General features: G+C 41.8%; 1 protein-coding gene across 1 annotated transcript in view; it reads right to left on the bottom strand.

Annotated features, from left to right (window-relative positions):
• The window catches only part of FAM124A (family with sequence similarity 124 member A), a 44665-nt gene extending 25503 nt beyond the window's left edge, over positions 1-19162 (bottom strand). Inside the window, exons 1-2 of the mRNA XM_074815760.1 lie at positions 19049-19162; positions 8804-8835 (exon numbers count right to left, since the gene is read on the bottom strand). Coding sequence (XP_074671861.1) covers positions 8804-8835; positions 19049-19107 — 91 coding nt within the window. The 5' untranslated portion in view covers positions 19108-19162. The remainder of the gene's footprint in view (positions 1-8803; positions 8836-19048) is intronic.
• Between the last annotated feature and the right edge of the window lie 593 nt (positions 19163-19755).

Genomic DNA, 19755 nt, shown 5'->3' with positions numbered 1-19755 from the left:
AACAGCTTGCTGAACAGACTGAAAAGAAGCCCTCAGAAAAGGAGTAATCAGGAATGTGCCTTCTGATAACAGAGAACTGCTCTGGCTAAACCCATTAATTTTCAGGCAGACCTCTTCTTTTAATCAGTTTGTGCTTTTGCACAAACCTTCCTGGCATGACAAAGAGGTGGTAGGAAAACCCAGCAAGAGAGAAGGCAGAAGCCACAACAAAGCATCTACACTCAAGACACATCTAAAGAAAATACAGGATCAGACTCTGAGGCATGGTCAAGCATTGCCATGTTTATGTCTCTGTAGACAACAATATTAGCATCACAGCAAAGGAGCCATCTGGACTTGACAGTAGTGGAAAACTATTCTGAATCTCATAATCCTTTCAGCTGACAGCAGCGTGTGGTTCAAAAGACCTACCCCCAACCAGTTGATGGAAAAGGGAAAGCAGTAATAGAAAGCATGGGTTTTTGTCAGTGCTTCATCCTGATTCCATATGGTGGCAGTCAGGAGTCACCTGGTAAACGTTTCATGAACCTTTGAGAAGTTACAGATACAAGATTTTTTCCTAAACTATTAATCAACAAATACGTGGTTCTAACAAAAACGAGGCAGGCAGTGGGCATCTACTGCTCTAGAATGTGGCATGCACCAATAATCAAATGTCCCAGTTCCCCACAGAGTTGCATAAATAAATTTTATTAATTTCTTTTTAAAAGCTCAAATTAAAGAAAATACACCATGATAATGTATTGCAGTCATAAAATTAGGAAACTAACTGTTGGCATTGTCAAAACAGCATGCATTTAGTAGAAACTGCTTTAATAGCTTCAGCTTTCACAAGTGTTTCATCATTTGACTCAGTGAGTCAGATGGCTTTTCCCATTCTACCACAACTAGTTCCTTTGAGTCAGGAGTTGCCATGGGACAGATTTTTTTTTTTTAGCTTCCCTTTTTGGGCTTTAACAATTCAGACAGACTGTCTCAACATTTTCCAGATCATTCTCATCACTGTGCCACCTGAACTTGGAATGCCAAGATTTTTCCTTACAGCCCGTTGTTCAGGGTAAAAGACCCACTAAATGGCTGCCTAGCTCCTTGTGGTTTTCTGGGACAGCAGCAGTAACACTTCCACAGAGGGAAATTCAACCCACATCACCTAATAACCTGATTTAACTTTCTCTGAAATCTTTCCTGTAAATTTTTACTAGAATTGTGTGGCACTCAATAGCTCAGTGTCTATCAAAGACTTCCTATGCTTCTGAATCATTCTTGGTAATGAGAAAGAAGAAATATTTGCTTATGTGGTTTTGGTTATGACTATGTGTGCTTAAAAAGGGCATTAGAAAAACATTCAGATTGTCATTCATACATGAATTATTATTTTTTAATAACTAGCCTAGCTTTTATCTTATGTATCTATATGACAGGAAAAAAACCTGACTGGATGTGATCAGAAAACTATATACAAAACAACAAAAACAGTTTTGATAGCTCTGGTCCAGTAACTGTTTAGGGTACTCTTATGCCCCCTTGACACAGAAATCCCAAGATAGCACTAAGCCAGTAGGAAATAATTTAACTGTGGGACACACCATGGGGTGCATTTTAAATGATCCCGAAGAGTGAAACTCTGATATTAACAAAGAACAGAGATACAAGGGTTACTCCAAGCTAAGTACATTTAAACAGGAACTTCAGTCTTTAGAAGGGGAAGGGCATGTTTGTGGTTAATGCCACACACTTGGCATGCAAAAATCAAATCTAGATTTGATTTCAAACACAGTTACACATTCGTTTGTGCATGTCCTTACACATGACTGGGCCTCATTTATTTTTTATCTTCTCTTTCTGGCCACTGGCCATCTTTATTTATGTCTTTAAGGGCAAGTTTCCTCTCTACTCCTTATGCTTCTAAATAACCACGTGCAGTAAGACCAACCTCAACATGCTATCTCCCTACTAGAACAGCATCCTAACCTCAACTTCTCAAAAGGTAAAAGAGCAAATAACAATGTTAACTCAATATCAACATCTCCAGCACGGTTTCCAGGCAGCGGTGCTCGGCAGCAATGATAACTCTGTGCCGTTCCTGAGATAGGCAAGGGTCCATTTGCAGTTCCTGGAAATCAGGATGCATCATCTGTGGATGCTTGCTTGTGGATGAGACTGGGATGCTGGGGGGGCTGGGAAGGGGGATAGTGCTGTGTGATCAAATACCATTCAAAACAGGAAGAAGTTAAAATAATTATGCAACTGAAAGGGAAAATTAGGCATTGGAGAGCAACAGGGCCTGGTGATGTTGCTCTGGGCTGATGATTCAAACAGAAATACAGGAAATTCTATTTAAACATAAGAAAAAAATTTTTTACTGTGAGGGTGGTCACTCACTGGAAGAGGTTGCCCAGAGAGGCTGTGGGGATATTCAAACCATGATGGGACATTGCTCTGAGCAACCCACTCTCACTGTCCCTGCTTTCATCAGAGGGCTTGGACTAGACAATCTCCAGAGGTGCCTTCCAACCTCAACTTTCTGTGGTTCAGTACTGTACTTTTCTATCCTGTACGCAAGCATTTGCTCCTTCATCACAGTGGAATTTGATGACAAGCAGCTACATAAACATGTTTTGCACAGCCAGAGACTGGTACGTGGCATGTAGCAATGACATTTTCCTTCTTCACACAGCCACAGTGGGAAACAGCATTGCTCTTTACCTCTAGTGGCATAACACATGCCAGACAAGATATGCAGAAGATGCTCACTGCATTTTCCACAGTATCTGACACAGATTTCACTACTATATAAAACACCTAAAATTGTAAAATTGACAGATGCTGCAGGCTAAGAGCTCTACATGATTTGGGTCCAATTTCCTCTTCCATTTTTCCTCATACTTTAATTAGTCTTCCTTTTATAATAACACCTTCTGGAAATGCAGCATGATGCTGGCAGGTCTACTGTAAATTGTTTTTACAATTGTATTTAATACAGCTCATTGCCACCCATTGTAAAAGCATTTCAGTTCTCTATGGAAATAAGAAACAATATACTACAATATTATCTTCGTATTGCAGTAAAAGAATATAATTATATCCTTACACTTATTAAATTACACTGTTTGGAGAAATATACTTAGAAGATACCCAGTCCAGCAGTGCCTGGGTCAGAACCAGTTTGAACTAACCTAACTTAAAGTAGGCAACTATATCATGAAATTTTAGCTTTGTGATAGATTTTTAAAAGCCCAAATCAAACCCAGTCCCCTTCCTGCTCCCGGTTTGTTTTCATCACCTTTAACATTTAAGTGAAGGCAGCCAGATTTTGAAATGATACACAAGTAATGGGAAGCCATTTCTCCATATGCTATTGTTACAAGGCCCATATACATTATGCACCTGCATAATACTATAGATCCTTACGCTCCTGTAGCTGCCGTTATCTCTGCAACCAGAAATGTTACATCTTTTGTTTTTTGTCAAAAGCTCCATTAGTGCCCATTTTGACAGATGCCATCTCTCTGTCTCTGGAGTGTTTGGTAACAAAAATTCTTAAGAATTAGAAATGGGAGAACTTCTGGAGACACTGACTTTGCTCTCCTCCATGAAGGACCTAGTGCTCAGCCTGGATTTGACTCTCTCTTTTATTCAGGGATACATTTTCCTCTTCATGTTTCCTTCCAACAACGCTTACAATCTAATAACTCAAATAGAGGGAAGAGGAAGGTTCTTGTCAGGTAACATCAAGAAGCAGACGCCATGGTGGGGAAAAAAAAAAAAAGGAGAAAAATAGACAAAACACAAAGAGAGAAAGAGCGAGGCAGCATATTGTTACATGCACTCGGTATGGAAGTGGTGTGAAAACTGTCATGTCACTGTGGCTTGGCAAGCTCTGAGCATGGATGGGACACATGGCCTTATGCTGATCCCTCACAACCTACCTGGTGGATTACAATCGGCACCTGAGTAGCTTTTGATGGGTCCTCAGAATGACAGTGCATGCAAATACGTAATTTCTACTTTTAATGAGGCCCTAACCTCACAGCTGGCTTCAAAATAAACACAGTTATTCAAAATGAGCGCAGATAAATGCAGCAAAGAAAGCAATCGCAGCTTCAGAAAAACAAAGGTTTACCTTAAATTCAGGACAGCACTACCTTTTGGGCAACATTTTTTTTCTTATTTGAATATTGCCACTTGACTACATGCCATTAAGTTAACCTAATTGTCTTTAATAAGAATTGCTAAGTGTCTAAAAAAGACTGGGAATAAATCTGAAAGAAAAAGGACATCTATTAGGGTATGTTGTCTTGGACAAACACAAGGTTTCAAGGGGCTTTTCATAAACTGTGCTGTACATAAACCAGTACTGTAGTGCTAGTGATTTCCCATTCCCCATGGCCAGATTCAGCACAAAGAGCAACCACCACTCAGGAAATAAAATCTACTATCCAAAGTGCCATTAGGGCAGCCTATTTCAACACACAGCTGGTGCATGGAGGTAAGATACAGCCTCAGAACCTCACCCTGCCTCTGGAATCAAGAATAAGAAACCTTGGCCTTACGAGCCCTCCATAAAGATTACAAATTTTGCACATGAGGACTCTTGTCACTTGTAGAGAAAACACAGTCTAAAACCAGCCCAGGGAGCTGATGCAGATGACACTGACAAAATATTGACCAAATCCCAAAAAAAGATCTGAATTTATACTAGTGTAGGAACAGAATACCAAACAGAAAAAAATTATTAAAAAGAAACATGCTCAGTAACCTATATATTTGTAAATCTGCTAAAAGAAATTGTCTTGTGCTTAATTTTTAGAACCAGAAAGTGGGTGAAATTTCATGGGCTAGGAAGTATGCACAACATGGAAATAAAATTTTTATATCCCATCTCTCAGATTTACCATGGAAGAATACGAACAACCTAAAAACACCCCAGAAGAACTCAGTCATTTTCCAGCTGCTAAACGAAAGGCAGGGAAGCCAGGGAAGGCGAATTACCAATTTTGCAACTGCAAAGCAGGTGAGTGACAAGCCCTTTACCTCACTGAGAAGCACAACATGAACCACCACATGCTACAGGGTTTTACTATTTGAAATGCTCTAAAATCTGCCACAGACTTGCATCTATGTCCTATGGCATCCCATAGGGCCGGTTTTATGTTTCATTTACCAGCTTAGCTGGAACAGTACAAATGTGTATCCAGGCAGCTCCCTACTGATTGCCTGGCTGAAAAATGTCAGGAGGAAAAAAAAAAAATCATTCACTTCCACAGTTATTTATAAGACAACCTGGTTAAATTGGCTCCAGAGCTGAATAGGTATGGAATATTTCAAATGTTACAAATCACACAAGTCTTGCTTCAAAATGCCCACTTTTGGTTTGAGTTTTTCTGAAGAACCATTATCATAAATGCAAAGATAATGCAGAGGAGGAAATAAGCAGCCTCCATCAAAACTCCCCCTCCCTGGTTAATAATCATCCCTGAAGCACATAGCTCAAAGCAATTTGAAGATAATTAAAATGTTGATGTGCAGAGACTGTTGCTTATTGTGCTGACCAACACTAATTCATTATTTCTTTGTGATTCCAACTGTCTGTACCCATATGCCACCTATGGTCTTTATATTTTGGTATTATGTACTTTGGACTCTTCTGTGTGTGTAAAGTGACTATCACAATTCCCTCTTGTATATGATTAGGGATCCCTAATAGTAATTGAAAACAGTAATGGAAAAGGTAATTGAAAATATGAGCAAAAAGAAGCTTAATACATTTCCTAGATTAATGAAGGGCACACCAATGGGCAAAACATCCTAATAAGGCAAAGCACACATCCTGCTAAAGCAGAAAAAGTGGCTATATACACCAGAATTCAGGAAAAAGAAAGTCAAAATTAATTTAGCACTTCTCTTCCTGAAATCACACTGCTGAACCTTTCAAAGCTGTAATACCTCAGACCCCAGCATCCAGCAGACAGGTTTGCATGGCCTATTTACTCTGCTCAATAAGAAAAGGCAAAGCGGCACACAGTCACCCTGACAACAGCCAGAGCCTGCATGGCAGATAGCTGCTGCATTTTCTTGCAGGAATAAACACACAGCAAACTTTGATACTCTTTCGCAGAGTACTTGCTGTACAAACCCACAAATGTTAGATGAATGCTGCCAGTAAAAAGCATTTTTGTGTTACCCAAAGCCGGGACACAAGGGCAAAGAAGAAAAGAATTGAGATGCTGCATAAGACCCAAAGTCCAACCCACCCACCAGGCAGAGCTTTGAACTGCTGTAGTAGTACATCGCCCACGATAACTGCTGCCATATGCTTCAGGGAAAAAAAGTACTAAAAATAACGCATGTACAGAATGATCCTTCCATTGTCATATAGCAGCCGATGAGATTTTACTTCTGACCCGGGAGGGTCTAGGGTTCCTGTATACTTTTGCATTGGTGCAAAGTCCTGCAGTTTGTTCAGCTGCTGTCATCACAGCCAGTGATACAGGCAGCTGTAGTTAATTCACCTGCTAAATCTTTCTTATGCTTTTCTTGGCATGTCTGTGGAAAACCACTGTAGAGTGGAGTTCATCCAGAAATTTAGAAGATTATTCAATTATTAAACACTGAAACTGGAGCCTCATCAGTACCACCAAATAAGACTCCTGTAAAACCAAATTAGCCTGTAATCCTTCTGGTTTAGATAAACTCCACTTCATTAGAACAGGAGCTTCAGATGAAGCAGCTGTAGGTAATAGAGATTCTTTGTTTTTTAATTTACAACAGCTTACCTTGTATTACGTTAGGGCCTAAGAGCATCATTGATTAGATTGCTTTCTGTACTATGAATGATACCACTTGCTGAATCTCTTCCCCAAAGAAATTAAAATGGCCAAATCACCTTTTTTTTTTCCTAATATCTCATCCCCATTAATCTTTTCTTCAAATGCATTATGCACCCTCTGCCAGCCTCCAACATGAAAGCATTTCTATTTTACTGAAATTCTTTTATGTAGTTGTTTTTGTTACTCTAGCACTGTCTGACCAAACTGACCACACAAACCCCACAAAATGCAAAGTTAAATACTGCTACTTGTGAAGCTGTATCAATGTAATTTTTTCTTGGAAGCAGAAAAGAGAAAGGGGACTCTCCTGTCTCCTGAACTTTTGTGTCTTTGCTAGAATGATAATACCATCTTGTCATGACAAATTACTGGTATTGAAAGACAACTGTAATCCCCACCTATTCTGGACAGCAGTGGCCAGCAAGACACTGAGGTGACTACAGTTAACATGACACACTGTAGCTGCCGCACAACCAAAAATTACTCTTACAAACAGCTTATTTAATAAAAACACTTACAAATGTAATTAGTTACCTTTGTTTGTAAAATGTGCAGCAGTCGTGCAAAGTTGGTAAGGGATCAAAACCAAATTTTTAAATGAGAACTACTTTACTTACACCTTGTCTTTTTAACTTACCTGCCAAATAAGCACTTCTACTAGGCAAATAATTACTAGTCACCACCCAAAAAGTGGAGGAAGCTGGCAGCATATTCCCCAAGTCATCACCCAAAATTGTGAGCTGAGGGGGTGGTGGGGCACACATCTGGTGTAACCAGTCAAATCCAACATGTTTTTACTATCACAGAAAATTTGATTGCCTGAATTTTGCCTCCCAATCATTTCAAAAATTGTCTGACAGGAGAAATCCAGAAATCTATTTAAACAACAGAATTTAGGGAAAGCCACACTAAATTCTCTCTCAGACACACACTCACACTGAACAGATGGAGGAAAGACAGCAAGCTCCCTGCTAGTCACATCAGCTCAGGAGCCAGACATTACGAACACTGTCTGATCCAGCTCTTGTTGAAATCAATAAAAGCCCTCCGCTGAAGACCATGGGAGATGGAAAATAACCCTCTCCACGCTTCAGCCAGAATGTGTGAATGAGAAAAAACTGACAGCTTTCTTCCCCTCTGATTTTCATGGTGCTTAAAGATCCAGATTATAAAACACAGTTTGTCATCTGTGAATTTTTGATCTGCTTGCTTGGCATAAATGAAGCTCACGTCTATGTGTGAATCAGGGAGACAGGCATCACCTTGCACTTTGACAAGAGAGAGATACTGGTAGCTGTGCATGAATAAGCATTATTGCATTTCAAAGTGCTGTGGATACAGTATAACTAAAAATGGTTGGAGTGGGTAGCTAGAGGACTGAAAAAGTGCTCCTTGTTCCTTAAAATTTGCCATTTTGCATTGGTGAAAAAGAAAGAAAAAATAATCCAGACACCAGGATTCATCTTTTATCAGTTGGATAACCTGAAATTCAACTGGCTGCCATAAATATCTAGGAGACTGTGACACTTACTAGAGCATCTATCATCTTTGAAATCAAAGAAATGCTTCACAGAATTTGCTCTCATGTGCTTCGTTGGCATCGGGTTACAATAAGCACTCAATTATTCCTGCATTTCCCAGCTCTAATGACATTCATCACTGCAAACTCATTTGGCTGGAGGACCCAGTTGCACTAGCCACACCATGTCTACAGATTTTGTTCTCATTTTGCCTAGCATTCTTGTGAGCTCCAATATTTATGACTTTACACATCGCTTGTATTTTAGTCATAAACATCCAATCTATAATTTTCTATACTGTTTCTAGACATAGATCCAAGAAGAGAAGGAATGGGGGCTTTACTGTGTCAGAGTGAACTCCATCATAACACTAAGTTGATGTTAATAAATACTAGCAACCAGAAAAAAGAAAATATGAGAATCCATTTCAAAAATATTCTCAGTTATACTCACTGCTGGTTGAGGACATACGGCTGTACTCAGACCTGCAAGACAAAGATTTTAGTTAGACCATATTAAAACTAAAAGTGATAATGAAAAATATACCAAATCTAACTCAAATTGCATATTAAAATAGTTTAATTCCTGTTAACATTTTTGTGCTAAGATAATAACTGGAACAGGTTTTGAACATGGCCTCAGAAAAACTGACATCTTGCATGACTTTTGAAAACACCTATGTAGAGTGAGTAAAGGAACTAGGGTTTTATCTAGGTGCAATTTATGCCACCCAATTTTAGGTGTAAAAATTAAAGCCCAGAAGGCTCTCTAGAAGGAAAAAATAGGCTGCTTCAGACACAGGTTAAGACCAGAAGTCTACTAGATTTTGACTCTGCTCCTCATCTTCCTCACCTTATGCCCTTTGAATGTTGCTTTGCAGATTTTTTTTTCTTAAGAGAATTCTATTCAAATAGCAGAACTTTTATTGTTCTTTGGTCACAACTGGCAGGGAAGACACAAAAAGAGTACCAAAATATAAACATTTAGATGACAAAGTTTTTTGCTTTAGGAAACCCTTGTCCCCTTCGAGACACCTCTCAGTAAAACCATACACCATTGGTTCTACTTCAATGCATACTGGATTACCCGTGAGAAAGTCAGAGCAGTTAAGTATTTTGAACAACAGTGCAATTAATTTTGTAGCTGCATATAACCCCAAACTCCTGAAAACCCCATTCTGGGCTGATTAAAACATGGCCCATTGATGTGCTAAAGATTCAGAAATAGTAAGATAAAACAAATATGCCATCACTGGATATTAGAAAAAAAAAAAATTAATTTCCACTTCTGAGGCCCTACCTATCACTTATGAGTGTTTGGTTTCGGAGTTCACAGTCACACAGCCTCCACTCCCTCACTCCCTGGGTCCCCAAAACAGACCCCACTCACCCAAGCTCTCTGCCACAATGAATGTCTTGCATGTATGCCCTGCAGTGCCCTGAACATAACAGGCCAACTGTTCAGGGAGCCGTAACACAGTTCTTGGATCCAAACCTAAATGCTTATTTTATATAAGTAATTGAAACAAGTCTGCAATATTGCTTTAAATTTAAAAAAAAAAACCAAAAACATGGGAGCCTTGACACAAGATATTTATCTGGAAATGGATACCATCGAAGCATATTCTCAGGGCACCTTCATACTCTAGGCTCTCAGGCATCCAAGGGAGTAAAGGACATCAACCCTACATAACTATAGTGGATGCTTTCAATTTTAATATGGACATATCTCTGCAGAAGAAACAAAGTCATCCCCATATTTCATAGCCCTGTGCTTAGCACTCAGTATTCTGCAGATCAGATGCTAACATTGCTGGTTTAGGTGAGAAAGACCATGAGGAACTACCCTCAACTCTTCTTGCCAATCCTGTTGGATGAGTGAAAGGTGACACAATCTAAATTTTTCACAATACTCATGAAAAAAAATCCACAATACCATCAAGTACCATGAGGATATCACAGATTTTGAAAAAGGTCTGTGCAATGCTGGGGAGAGAGTTGCTGATAGGGCTTGCAGCTGTCTTCCTCTTGCTCTCCTCTACTAAATCCTGCACCCCCAGCCTTTGTCACACACGGCAGAGACCACAGGATTAGGTCATTAGTAGCCCCTCTCAGTTGCCCCATATATACCTGCTACATAGCACGTCCTACATGAATAAAATGTTATCCTTCAGCCAGCCTCCCCCAGACCCTTGTGTAGCTGGGAAAGGCAGAGGCAGTAACGACATAAGCAGAGAAGGAGACCTCCTTCTTCCTGCTGCTGGGCCATGTAAACACCACCGGTTCAGCTCTGGGCAGGGCCTAAGGGGAAGCGATCCCAGGGGCTGGCTAAGAAGTGCTGTGTGGGCCATAAAGCTGCATGGTATTTCTGGTAGCAAGTCATGTTGGTATCATTTGGCACCATGTATATTTGGAAGGGTGTGAAAACTGTGTAACACGGTACTCTTCACAAGCCCAGAGGCAAGCAACATACATCCAGCTGCCTTCAAGCATCCCAAGCAAGGATTCATTTAGTCTGCACTTCTGTTTGAAAACAGCCTGGGGCTGTCCCTCAATGTATCTGTGTTCAGCAGTTGGCAGCTAATTCAATATGAATCTGCACTGCTTGTATTTCAGACAGAAGAGAGAAAACATTTTGCCTTTTGCTTACTGCAAGTAGAAGCATCTTTCTATTACTTCACACTGTTATTTTATTATCCCAAAGTGCTGCAGGCACATTATAGGACATGGAGAATTAATGAGTGCTGAACCGAGGAAATGGCAGTCTACGTACAGGCAGGACATGAAAAATGAGACAGGAGGAAAAATAAAAAGATGGGGAGTGAGAAAGGAGGAGACAACAGTGTGCTTGGAGACTAATTGCACAGACACATTTTAATAGGCTTAGAATTGTATTGGGTTTTTTTTGTAATTCTAATATGGTTCAAGTTAATATTTAATTCATGTTTGTTGCATAACTGACATGCACAGAATTAAAAAAAAAAAGGATAATTAAGCTCAAAGGCTTATGTCAACCTCAGATGCTGAAATGAGGCCTGTACCCTCCCTAAGCTCCCTCTATAGTCAATAAAAAGAGAAGTCTGAAGTGTGTCTCCCTAGCTGTTGTCTAGAGATGAAGCCTACAGAAACCACAATCCTAATGTAGGATGCTCAGCTACATGTCTAAAAGCAAATGGGATGAATATGAGTCTCTCTATATGCTCTCAGGGCTAGCCTGAATCACCTTTTGTCCTCCCTCTGACTCCTTTCTTAGAATTTCTTTGTCTTGAATCTAGTCCTTAAGAACAAAAATAACAGTGTTAGTAAAATCCTTAATATTTTCAAAACATTATCACAAACTATTTAGATTCATGACATGCGCTGGTAAGTGGCTTACAAAGTAATTTTTTTTTCCCTTAAAGTCAGCTATTTAGGATACTAAATTCTGAAGTTCCTGTAAGTCTTTTAAGCTTTTTAGACTAGTATACACAATGAACATTCCCTTTGACAAGATCATGCATTAGAAAAATTAAGCACTGAAATAAACAACTCCTGGGTTATGTAGACTCTCTGGACATGAAGCAACTTTGTTCCTTCCCATTCTTTCCATCACTGTTTTAAACACCTTGACTATCAGCTTCCACCAGTTCCCTTGGAAGAGGATTTTCCCATTAGGATAACTCAAGAGTAAAGCACTCATGGGCTTTAATGGTGACAGACTGGGGCCTTACTGGGCTCAGAGGTTCCAGGCCAATTACATGGTCTTGCAGCAAGCTATTTCCTCTGATAGATACTACATTATAGATAAAAGGAAGGAGACATTCAGGACAGAAACTGAACAAATGGAGGACTGTTCCCTTTATAGGCACATAATGAGGAAAAAAATGATCAAAAAGGGTATTGAAGCAGTGGGAGGTACTGAAAAGGAGGGCTCATCGCTCAGTCAAAAGACACATCAGTCTGAAAAGAATTTGTGCTCAACGGTCAGCCCACCAGCAAAGAGGAGCTGTGAAGATGTCAAGAGACATTAAAATAGGAATGTAGAAACTTGAAATAAATGTTGGACCTTGATTTCCATTAGCACCATTGAAGGATCAGGACTGTGCATTATCACAGTGTAAGACCATCAGGAGCACAAAAGATCCCGAGCAATCAACCCTCTGAGATCAGCATGCACTACTCATTGCTGATTAGTGATACAGAGCCTCAAATACCCCAAAAAGGGAAATAGCCCACTGAATACCAGTAAGCAGCTGCTAGCGCAACTGGCAGTTACTGAGTACAGTGTATAAAAACACTCTAAATCTGTTTCTTTGGGTAAGAAGCACGGCTATGTTACATTTCTGAATTATACAAGGAATGTAGCTACACCAGTGTTGCACTGTGCTTGTGTTACTTTGGCATGCTGATCAGCTGTGGCACAGCATCACATTAACACAGCTACAGCAGTGACATCTATGGCAATAAACAAATATGCTCAAGAGAACTGTCTGGGACCAAGGCCAACTGCCATGAAACAGTCTGCACCTGTACCATTAAAACCTCTTGCCTTCCAAAACAGACTGCCAAGTGGTCTGCTGGGAACAGTCCCTGGGCCACGGTAACGTGGTAGAACAAGTCCCTGGCCCACAGTAAAACACACCCAAGAATCACATGGGAGAGAGCTAGATGGCCCCATCCAAACTGATGCCATCAACCTACTTAAGTATTCAACAATATGGACAACTCTGCCCCAGTGCTCAGGGACATCCCCACATGCTCTTTAATGCACTGGCATGGCTGTAACTAGGGTTTCTGAGCCAGGCAGCATCTTCACAAGGCAGTCTATGGTATAAAACGAACACACATCTCTCAAGTTATTTTAACACAGTAGTACACCATGATATGCCCAAGGTCTCCATTGCCAGGACTAATCCCCCCCACAAACAAAATCGTGGAAAGTTTACTAGCTCGTCTGCTGTCTGCATCCTTTTCTTGCCTAGGACTGATGGAATGGCACCTGCTGGATTCACATTTCCCTTGCCTTCTCTACCCAGAGTTGTTTCAGATTTCACTGTTTCATATTAAGAGCTGTATTTAACAGCTTCTTTGCCTTCCCGCCCCAAGAAAGCGCTCCATGGGCCACATGGAAGGATTTTATAGCAGTGAAAGCACAATGCGTGTGTCAGAAGATTTAGCTTTGTAGCTCTGTCTTGGGTTTCTTCTCACCAAATTCCTGTGGGTCAGATTACAATCTGCTTCACTGGTATCAATTCAATGCAAATCTGTTACCTTCACAGTACTTCTACTTGTGTAATCAAGATGACTGCAGTGGAATAACTCAGAGCCACTTGTCTCAAAACTCCTTGCTCTGGATTTCTAGTAGAGTGATGAAGTCAGATGATGGATTCCCATCCTTCAGCTCTAACTACTACACTCAGGAGCTTATTACTAACAGTAGTGTTTGAGGCCCCACGTGAGACATCATCATCATCTTCATATAAGGATGAAAGGTTGTTTGTAAACTTCCAAAAAGCATCTGATGCGGCAGGACCACGCTGTGCTTTAAGGAGCACATCTTCCTGTGCACCCTGCTCATCACGCATTCACAGAGCACACTCCCCAGAGGGACGCATCAGAACTCAGGTGACATGTACCTACCCATCCAAAGCCAGGGGGCAAGTCACCCTCCCGAGGTCCTGGTGCGCTTAACTAACAACAGAAGAAGCCTAGTTTATACCAAACGTCTAACCTTCACACAGCTACAGTTAGCCGAGGTGAACCTCGTTGCCTGCTGGGATCTAGCCATCACGGGTATCAGCACAGACCTCCTGGCCACCAGAATGTGATTTAAAGTCTGTTTCAACCTCACTTTCAGTGCCTAGCCCCAGTGACACGCACTAGCAGGTCTGCCTGCCCTGAGGTTCAACGAAGCAGCTTCACTCCACCGAGTAAATCTGGTTAGAAATGGTGCCTCAACCCAAATTTGTGACAAATAGCTCAACTTTATATCATCCAACTGTCAAATTAGAGACAAGTTTTCTACCTTGACACATCTGGAATGATGGCTGTATAGGAAGTGAAAGTCTCAGAAAAAAAAAAAAAAAAAGAAACCCCAAGGTAAAAATAGGCCCTAAAATAGCTTTCAGCAGCAGTGATTTGTATTCCTGAGAGTTTATTATAGATGGATGAAATATGTGACAAGAGACTGACATGTCATATTGAAGGACTATCATACAGATGACAAAGTCATAAGTGTTGAATCCCTTTAAGCTAGAAACATGTGTCATGAAAGTAACCTCTCACCCCAATAAACCATTCAACTATTCATTTGATAATTTAAGCAATCCATTCTGACTGAGGACACACATGAATTACAATACTCTTAATACTTTTACCTTTAAGTAGGATACACCCTCTTTTTTATAGGCTGCCTTGTCTCCTATTAACAACTGTATTTTCTGCTTTAGAGTCTCACATATTTTACAAAACTGCAACACATAAGGATTATTTTATCTGCCTAACAGATAAGTTAACAGAGGCTCAAATAATTTGTCATTTCACCAGGATCACACATGCAGCTAGTGAGAGCCACAAGGAAAATCACCAAACAAGTATAGCAGAGTCAAAAACTTAACATAATCTCTGCAAAAGTAACTGAAGGGATAGAACCACAGGAGAAAATGAAAAGGAGGGAACAACCCCCCTGAATAATAACTGTAACCCAACAGTAATGGATTTTGCTAAATATATGTTAAAAATAGCTGCTGCGTGTGAGTGTCCTAAGCTTCAAACGTCTTTTATCTGTTTTGCAATAGATTTCTCTCTATATTGAACTGTTCCTTTGCAGTTGACTGCTACCAAAGAAACAGTGTAATTTTCCTTCTTCCTAAAATTCGTCAAATACTTAGCAATTGTCTACTAATTAATTCAGCTTACATCATCAATATTTAGGTTGCAAGCTTACACAGTAAAAAAACCCCTGTACTTCAATAATATCTCCCCACTTTCTCTGTGGAAAACTTGCAAATTCAAATAATTTAAGTTAAAAGTTATAACTTCTCAAAACTTTAAATGAATTCTAAGTGAGGAAGGAGAAAACTAAGGGTTTAGACAAACTTTGATACTATTAATAAGCCAATGATTAAAGTGTGAACCCTTTAAGACATGGGCTCTTACGGATGTTTAAGGGAACAGTGAAGTTCTGCTGCGAATTATCACATATATTGAAATCTCCATTAACGTCAGCTATCTCACTGAAGTGTTATGCTCAGTTAGGGCATATACGTTTGATAAATAGGAGAGAGCATTCCTATAGATGTAAAGCTTGAACACAGCTAACATGACCAAATAAAAGTTTAGGAATAAAAAATTTAAGACTTTAGGTCCAAGAAACTACTTATTTTCTACATTCACTATGCGTCACTTGGGATATCAGTCCTGAATACAAAGATTCAGCTGACACTTTGCCCTTGACATCAGTGGTAGCAAGAATCTGTCTCATTGCTTCAAAGTTACATGCCTAACAACTTCTAAAATTGTCTTAGTTTGTCATTTTGGGTATTTTAGCCCCCAAAACCTTTGCTCTGCTATTTAATGATAGTGAAATAACAGCATTTGCATGGCTTGTAAAACCAAGAAAATTTGAAAATGAACATATCTACAACTCACTTTAAGTAGCTTAGTATTAATATTTCTAGCTTTTTACGGTTTGTTTTTTCTTTACAATTTATCTACAGTTCTTTAAACACACATATTTCTTCTCCCATTTCTTTCTTCCATTTGTTTTTCCCTCTGTTTGCTTTCTAATCAAAGACCAAAGAAAGACCATTTTCTTTTTCCTAAAATGTCAAGTTTTATAGGACAAATCCACTACTAAAATTATTACCAGATAAAGGTCGCTGTTTCCCATACTTCTGGGCTAAAAGATATCAGTGGCAGATGAAATAAGGTTTTTATACAAAAAAAGCCCCAAAATACATTTCCCAAGAAGATACAATTTGTATGGGCAAAGTCTCTCAGACCAAGGATGGCCAAACTCTTTCAAATCTCATTAATAAACAGCCAGTATAAACTAATTGGATTCTATGTTCTACTCCCTTTATTTAGGTACTTGACAACACCAGCTCAAGACATTCTTACTGGATTCGGGAACTCAAAATACACTATTTTTGTTCGGCAGCTTCTTTGCCAACCCTATTTACCGAGGTAAATGCAGTAAGAGAAACGTATTTTCCAAGAGATTAGGAAAATGAAGGCTTCAAACTGTAACTGACCTTGCCTGTAGCACAGAGTTTTGCTTGCTCTTGTAGCTGGAAGCCGCATCAAAACCTTAAGGAACACACGCCCCATAGAGTGCTTGATGTATTTGATTGGTTAGCTGCTATAAGCAGCTTCAGCAGTACAGGCTCTGTATAAGAGCTCACACATCATTACATATGATCATCAAGATGACAAGGGCTTGCAGCGCCTGGATTTACTACAGTCACTATCCACTATTGTTCCCTGAGTAACAGAAAGGGACCACTTGATGTAAAACTGTTACTGAATTACTCTGACAGTTGTCTCTCCTTATACTTTCAGAGGATGATGGCTGAACTTCAAAATAGTTAATTATTTATTTTTAACATTGAGTAATTGGACAGAAAGGAAAACATCTCAATTTAGCAGTAGCTGTGATGGGACTGAAACAAAGCAAAAAGTAGATCTTCTGGTAAGAGGGAAAAGCAAGTGCTGTGAACAGTTGGTTTGGTGAGAAAACTGAAATATAAACATTGTGAAAGAGACATACGCAACATGTTTATCAGACTAAAATAGATGCTAAACAGAACTAGAAATAATAATTGAAATGCAGAGACCCATTGCTTTTCAAAATAAACTTCAGTGCGAAGCACTGCAGTTATTAATTGCCATATGTCATTGTTTAAATTCTCAGACAGACTCTTCCGCTAACCTACACTTTCCAGTGTCAAGCCTGGGACAGGGATGCTTCATAATATCATCAGCTCTAGCACCTCATCAACACCAGACACAAGCAGATGTCATGATGATCACTGAGGTCTAAAGGCTAATGTCACCAGCTGGGTCAAATCCTTCCAAGTCCTCCTCCCAAGGAAACCCAGGTTTTTCTATTCCAGATAAACACAGTAAATTCAGAGTGACTTGGCCCATCAAGGATTTTTTGAGCTTTGAACCAGCCGTGAATCCACCAGTTATTTTGTTTTCCTTTTACCCACGTTCCCCAAAGATGAACTAAAATCCTGGTGTTTCAATGTCTGGAAAGGAGGCCTGGATTTTTTCCTTTAAGCTCATGTCACATAAAATACTTTAAAACTTTCACTGTTAGGTGTGCCTACAATACAAAGTGATGGAAAAAGTCCTTAACTCTCAGATGACAGAAGAGATAAAAAAATTGCTTTGAATTAATAGCTCGATGTATGAAAAAGATTATCATATTCCATTTCCACCTTTTTTAAAAAAAATGTAATATTGCTACTTCAATTTTGATACCATGCACCTGATACCACTTTGCAAAGAAGAATTAGCTTTACAGTTTTGCAACAGCCAGACTAGAGATCAAAGGAGATACACCAGACAAGGAGCTGGGAGAAAAACAATTGGGAAAGCAAGGAGGAGGAGAATAAAGATCTAGGGAGGAACAGTGTTAAATAGGAGTGGGCAACCTCCTTTTGTCCTTCTGGAGTCAGAGAAGGAGCTAAGGCTCACAGCTGTTCTCAACAAGATGACACAGCAGTAGCATGTAGGATGAGCTGGGGAGCAGTTCCCTCTCCCACAGAGATGGGCTGAGGGTGGGAGCTGAATGGGGGATCCCATGGATCATCCTTGCAGCTCCATGATCTTAGGAGAAGTCATCCAACAAACACAGCGTACCTCTGGCAGTGGGGTCATGAAGTCAGGAAAAAAAGTCATTCTCGTTGACTCTGATATGACACTTATAGGGTGGACAAAGTTCACAGCACTTCACAGTTCAGCGTGATGAGTATCACGACATCAGCAACCCAATTTCAGGGTACCTACAAGTCTAACCTGCTTTTGTGGGTGGCTCTCTGATGGTCCTTCTGAGGAGTCAGCTCTGTCTCCCTGATGTTGTCCGGTCGTCACTGCCACAAGGACAGCACAGGTCGCTGGGCACGCTTCTAGACTATCCTCAACACAGGTTATCCTGGGATACAGGGATGGTGTGGCACCAAGCCCTGACCAGTGTCTACAGCCCACAAAGCTTAGCGCTGGGCCCCTCCGCTGAGGCAGCACAACGTGCTCTGGAGCTTAAACTTAAAGCCCACGGCCACGATCTCTTAGTATCTTCCACCCCGTGTGTAGAAGGAGGATGATGGGGAGTTTTCCCCTACTCAGTTGAAGGAGGAGGGGCGAACTCCCCGGGGCTTTCCAAGCACGGCGATGCCCCGCGGCCGAAGGGCTCCGCGCCTCCCCAGGGGGTCAGGCAGGGCCCCCGCCAGCCCCGGGCTGGGAGGAGGAAAGGGAACACGGCGCCGAGCGGGGCGCTGCCCGGGGTGCCGTCCCGGCAGTCGGAGGGGGGCTCTGCCCAGGACACGAAGCCGCTCCCGCCACCCCAGCCCCAGCCCCGCCGCTGCCGGGACGCGCTCGGCGGCGGCCACCGGCAACAAGTGCAGCCGCCGGCCCGGGAGGGAGCTCCGCCGCCACGGCCCGGCCCGGGCAGGGGGGGAAGGTAAGAGCCCTCCTCCCGTCGCCAGCCACTCACCCGCCCGTCTCGGCTCCCGAGTCCACGCAGTCGTCCTCGCCGCCGGGCTGCTTCTCCATGGCGGCGGCGGCTCCACGCCCGCCCTCCGGCGGGGGAGCGGCGGCTGCCGCGACCTGCCCCTGCCCCTGCTCCTGCTCCTGCCCCTGCTCCTGCTCCTGCTCCTGCCCCTGCCCCTGCCTCTGCCGCCGCTCCGCCGTGTGCGCGAGAAGCAGCAGCAGCGGCTGCCGCCGCCCGGCCCGCCCCGGCCCGCCTGCCCCGGGGGTCGGAGCCGCTCCTCCGGCCCGGCCTCCCCCTCCCCGCCCGTGGCGGGCGCCGGGCCCCCCTTCCCCTCTCCCGCCTGCCGCGGGGGACCCCGCTTGGAGGGGAAGGGGACCGCCTGCCTCGCCCGCTCCCTTCCACACCCCTTCGTCCCGCAGAGAAAACCTTTCATCCGCGCCTGCCGACAGGCCACCGTGCTTAAGGGGCTCGTATTTTAGAAACTACTTCGGCACCTTCATTGTATCACTTTTGTTTTTCCAGTTGGAAGAAGGGCTGAAAGGTGCGGCGCCCCATATCCAGTGAAAGTTAAGAGAGCCTGTTGGATGGACGTCCTTACTAGCCATCTGGTTTTGGAGTATCCGCTGTTAACAGCCTTTTATTTGAAGTCTTTCGCTGTGCTGAGCTTTCTCCACTCCCCCTTAGTGCTGCCTGGCACTTGCTCATTACAT

Source organism: Strix aluco, chromosome 2 (genome assembly GCF_031877795.1).
Source record: "Strix aluco isolate bStrAlu1 chromosome 2, bStrAlu1.hap1, whole genome shotgun sequence".
Taxonomy (NCBI): domain Eukaryota; kingdom Metazoa; phylum Chordata; class Aves; order Strigiformes; family Strigidae; genus Strix; species Strix aluco.
Note: the sequence above shows the minus strand (reverse complement) of the source record. Positions and strands in the feature narration are given on the sequence as shown.